Source organism: Ipomoea nil, unplaced genomic scaffold (genome assembly GCF_001879475.1).
Source record: "Ipomoea nil cultivar Tokyo-kokei standard unplaced genomic scaffold, Asagao_1.1 scaffold0176, whole genome shotgun sequence".
Classification (NCBI taxonomy): Eukaryota; Viridiplantae; Streptophyta; class Magnoliopsida; order Solanales; family Convolvulaceae; genus Ipomoea; species Ipomoea nil.
The window spans coordinates 557,845-561,852 of NW_017616604.1; the positions used below are offsets into that span (position 1 = coordinate 557,845).

A 4,008-nucleotide genomic window follows, 5' to 3' on the forward strand; every position below is an offset into this window, starting at 1 on the left:
TCTAACTAATCCTAACAAATAGATAAACTAAGTCAAGCTATCTAAGCCACACAATATAAAACATACAAAGGAAATAATAATAATAATAATAACTTATACTAACATGGAACGTCTCGTGGTCATTTTAAACTCGAATATTTTTAAGAATTAAGACCACGGGTGGTTTTTTTAAAAAACATGGAGGACCATTGGAGGTTATTTAAAATTCAGATGACCAAAACTGATAAATCACTAATACTCGGAGGACCATTAGAGATTTTAACTCTAATAAAAATCATGAGAGGCATGCAATGTGTAAATTTAGTAGTAAAACACATTATACAGACAAATCAACCCAAATTACAACAATATAATGACGAAATTTGACCCAATTAATAGAACTAAACACAAACAAAAACATGCAGGCCATCATGAAAATTAAAAAGAAAATATTAAAAAAAAAAAGAAAAAAAAAAGCACCATACTAGACATCCAAGATTACAAACTCGATCAGTTGGACAACCACACTTAATACATATATAAAAACAGAAGCCAGGTGGATGACAATGCAACAAGAATGTAAGCCCTGCACTGGACTTGTTGATTGATTTTGTTATTAGCGATGGTTCCTTCTTCTCCCTTGACCTCTCTTGAAGAAAACCTTGAAAAGAACTCCATCAATCTTCTTGTTATAATATAATCTCCATTTGTTGGACAACAGAAGTGGCAGAAATATTCCTCTTATGCCCACAGCAAATCCTAATGCAATGCTGGCGTAGATATCACCGTGGTAAGCTGATTCTTTCTCATCCAATGTTGGTAGTGGAGATACTGGGTTTTTAATGCCATTGCAAGATACATTAAGCTGGAATCCACATAGCCCCTTGTTTCCCATGAATGAGCTTGTATCAAAGGTACTAAATTGTTTGCCTTGTGGGATCCTTCCAACGAGATGGTTGTACGACAAGTTTAAGAAGGATAGGAAGGTTAGGCTCTCTAGTTGCTCTGGGATACTTCCTGCTAGGTTGTTGAATGAGAGGTCTAATGCTTCCAAAGCATTCAAGTTTTCAAGAGATTGAGGAATACAACCTGTTAGTGCATTGTGAGAGATGTTAAGGAGATAAAGCAGTTTAAGCTCTCCAACACTCTCTGGTATATCCCCTTCAAATTGGTTACTTGAAAAATCAATAGAAGTGAAGATAGACAGAATTTTCTGTATAATATAATCATGCCCTTTTAGAGAAAGTGAGACTGAGTCTTGATAGTAGAAGTTATCTCGTGGAGATGTGAAGTGCAAGTAATCAACCTTTGAGTTTGCTTCATTCCTATCAACAAGAATAGCTTTTAGTTCCAAGAATAATTGAGTTGGTAGATTTCCACTGAAATTATTGGATGATAAGTCAATGACTTGTAAGCTTGGCCAGCTGCTGTTTACCCCAAGCTTGGTGCAAGATATGGTTCCATGAAAATGATTGGAACGCAAGACAAGAATGTGTAGATTTACCAATTTATTGAGCCAGCAAGGAAAGGTATCACTCAATCTGTTGTTTCCAAGATTCAAAACCTTAAGCTCTGTGCAGTTCACCAATGAGGGAGGAAGTTGCCCTTCCAACATATTTTGATTAAGATCCAATGTCTCTAAAGAACATCCCTCTTGAAACTTGTTTGATATCTCACCACTTAAACGATTTCCTTTCAAATTCATTATAGCAAGATTGGTATTATTTTGAGGCAGACATGATGGTATTTTGCCAAACAAAGTGTTGTAGGACAAGTCAAGCACTTCAAGATTGGGTGCATGGCACAAGGAAATTGGGATGCTTCCATGGAGTCTATTGTTTGCAATTGAAAAGAAAGAGACACGTGGGATTTGATCACCAATATCAAGAGGAATCATGGAGAAGTTGTTGTTGGAGAGGTCTAAATACTGTGCCTCACTTGGTAGCCTTGGAATTTGTCCACTTAGCAGATTAGAATTTAGATCAACGACCAGAAGAGCAGGGTTTTCCATTGGCTCTTTCATATGCATCAAATGATTGTGAGAAAGATTGAGGTAAAGAAGTGTCCCATTACCGATTCCCCATATCCAATTAAGAACTTCTCCACGTATACCGATTCCCCATATCCAATTAGGAATTTCTCCACGTATAGCATTGCTGGAAAGATCTAATGAATTCAATTTAGATTGATTTTTTAGAAAACTGGGAATTTTTTGCAGATTGCTGGAGGCTAACATTAATATTTCAAACTGAGGGAGTAAGGGAAGTTGTGCTGGGCTTATGGTTGTCTCAATTACCAAGCTATTATAGGAAAAGTCAAGAGAGTAAATATTCTCTGGGTGTCTAAATCTTGTTAGAAACACGGTACCATCATTTGTAATTGAAAGAGGAATGAAGGTATTATCCCTTCCAAGTTGTTGCTGCTCAAATCAAGAATTTCCAAAGGAGAAGTCACATTTTGCAAATCAATCATTTGACCAGAAAATTTGTTTGATGAAAGATAGAGATTTGTGAGATTCTGAAGTTGAAAGAAGAAGGAAGGTATTGGTCCCTCCAAGTTATTGTCCCTCAAATCAATCTCTCTTAATTGAGAAGTAACATTTTGCAATTCAATTATTTGGCCAGAAAATTTGTTCATCCCGAGATGCAGGGTTGACAGATTTTGGAATTGAAAGAAGAAGGAAGGTATTGTCCCTTCCAAATTGTTATTCCTCAAATCAAGTAATTCCAGTGGAGAATTGGAAGTCACATTTTGCAATTCATTTATATGACCAGAAAGTTTGTTTCCATCCAGATCCAAGGATCTAAGTGATGGCAAGAAAAATAGTGATGCTGGGATAGGTCCTGAAAATGAATTTTGGGCCAAATACAGAAGTGCAAGATTGTTAAGGCCATCCCAATGAGAGGAAGGAATTTCACCTATAAAATCATTATGAGAAAGATCTAGATAGGTGAGGTTCTTAAACAGCTTAAATGGTGGAATCCTACCAGTGAAGTGATTCCCACCACCCTCCCAGACAATCTCAGCTCAACAAGCTTGGTAAGCTTTGTAATAGAAGCAGGGATTACTCCTCTGAAATTGCAACCTGTAACGTCAATATGGGACAGCACTCTGAGGTTTCCTATGGACTCAGGTAAGTTCCCAGAAAACAATGTCCCTTCAAGTGTGAGGCTCTTGAGAGATCCATTTTCCGGGAAGTCTGGCAAAGAACCCTCAAGAATTTCATTGTAAGATAAGTCAATGGTTTGCAGAGTTGGTACCTGGAATAATTTCGGAGGGACTGTTCCACTGAAGCTGCATCCTGCCAGGCTCAAAACAGTCAGATTTTTGAAATCTTGGAAAAAGTCTGGAAATGGAGCAGAGAAGTAGATCCCATCAAGCATAATAACAGAAAGAGATGGCAGTTTCAGCAAGAGAGAAACATTGAAGCCAGCGGTGATTGAGTCGTCATGGCTGAGATTAAAAGTAGTAACATATCCAACATCATTGCAACTCAGGCCTGGCCAGTGACAGCAGTCAACTCTTTCATCCCACAGCACCAGCTTGGTGGATGCCGAGTAAGTGATTTCACTTCGTATCTGGAGAAGCACAGACTTTTGATCCGGAACACACTCACCAGTGACATGATGCATTACATATATTATTCTAATTAAATTTGAGAGGAGCACAAGGGTGGTAAACATGAGAATCCTCATTCTATATATGAGTAGAGTTATGTTGTTTGTTTGTTGAGGTTTACAATTTTCAGAAATTTGTATAAGCTGCTGGCCTGGCTCATGCATATATATATATATATATATATATATATATATATATATTAGAAAGGATGAGTTGACGTCTAGACTCCAGTGTTGCAAAAATCGTTTCCACTAGCGGACCGCCTAGCTTATCACCATAATTTGTGGTTTAGGGGGCCGACTAGGCGTTGACGGCATAGGCCGCCTAGGCGTTGCCACCTAGTCGGCTGATTATCTATTGTTCTTTTTTTTTTTTTTTTTTTTAAGATTTATTTTACTCAAAACGATGTCA

The 4,008-nt window shown here is 37.6% G+C and overlaps 1 protein-coding gene across 1 annotated transcript; it reads right to left on the minus strand.

Moving 5' to 3' along the window:
• Positions 1 to 595: 595 nt before the first annotated feature.
• On the minus strand, positions 596 to 3,719 carry LOC109177550 (receptor-like protein 12). The gene is made up of 4 exons (XM_019326938.1): positions 2,992 to 3,719; positions 2,597 to 2,836; positions 2,340 to 2,524; positions 596 to 2,145 (listed from the first exon to the last, which is right to left on the minus strand). Exons 1-4 carry the CDS (start codon positions 3,672 to 3,674, stop codon positions 596 to 598), a joined length of 2,658 nt encoding a protein of 885 aa, XP_019182483.1. The 5' UTR covers positions 3,675 to 3,719.
• Between the last annotated feature and the right edge of the window lie 289 nt (positions 3,720 to 4,008).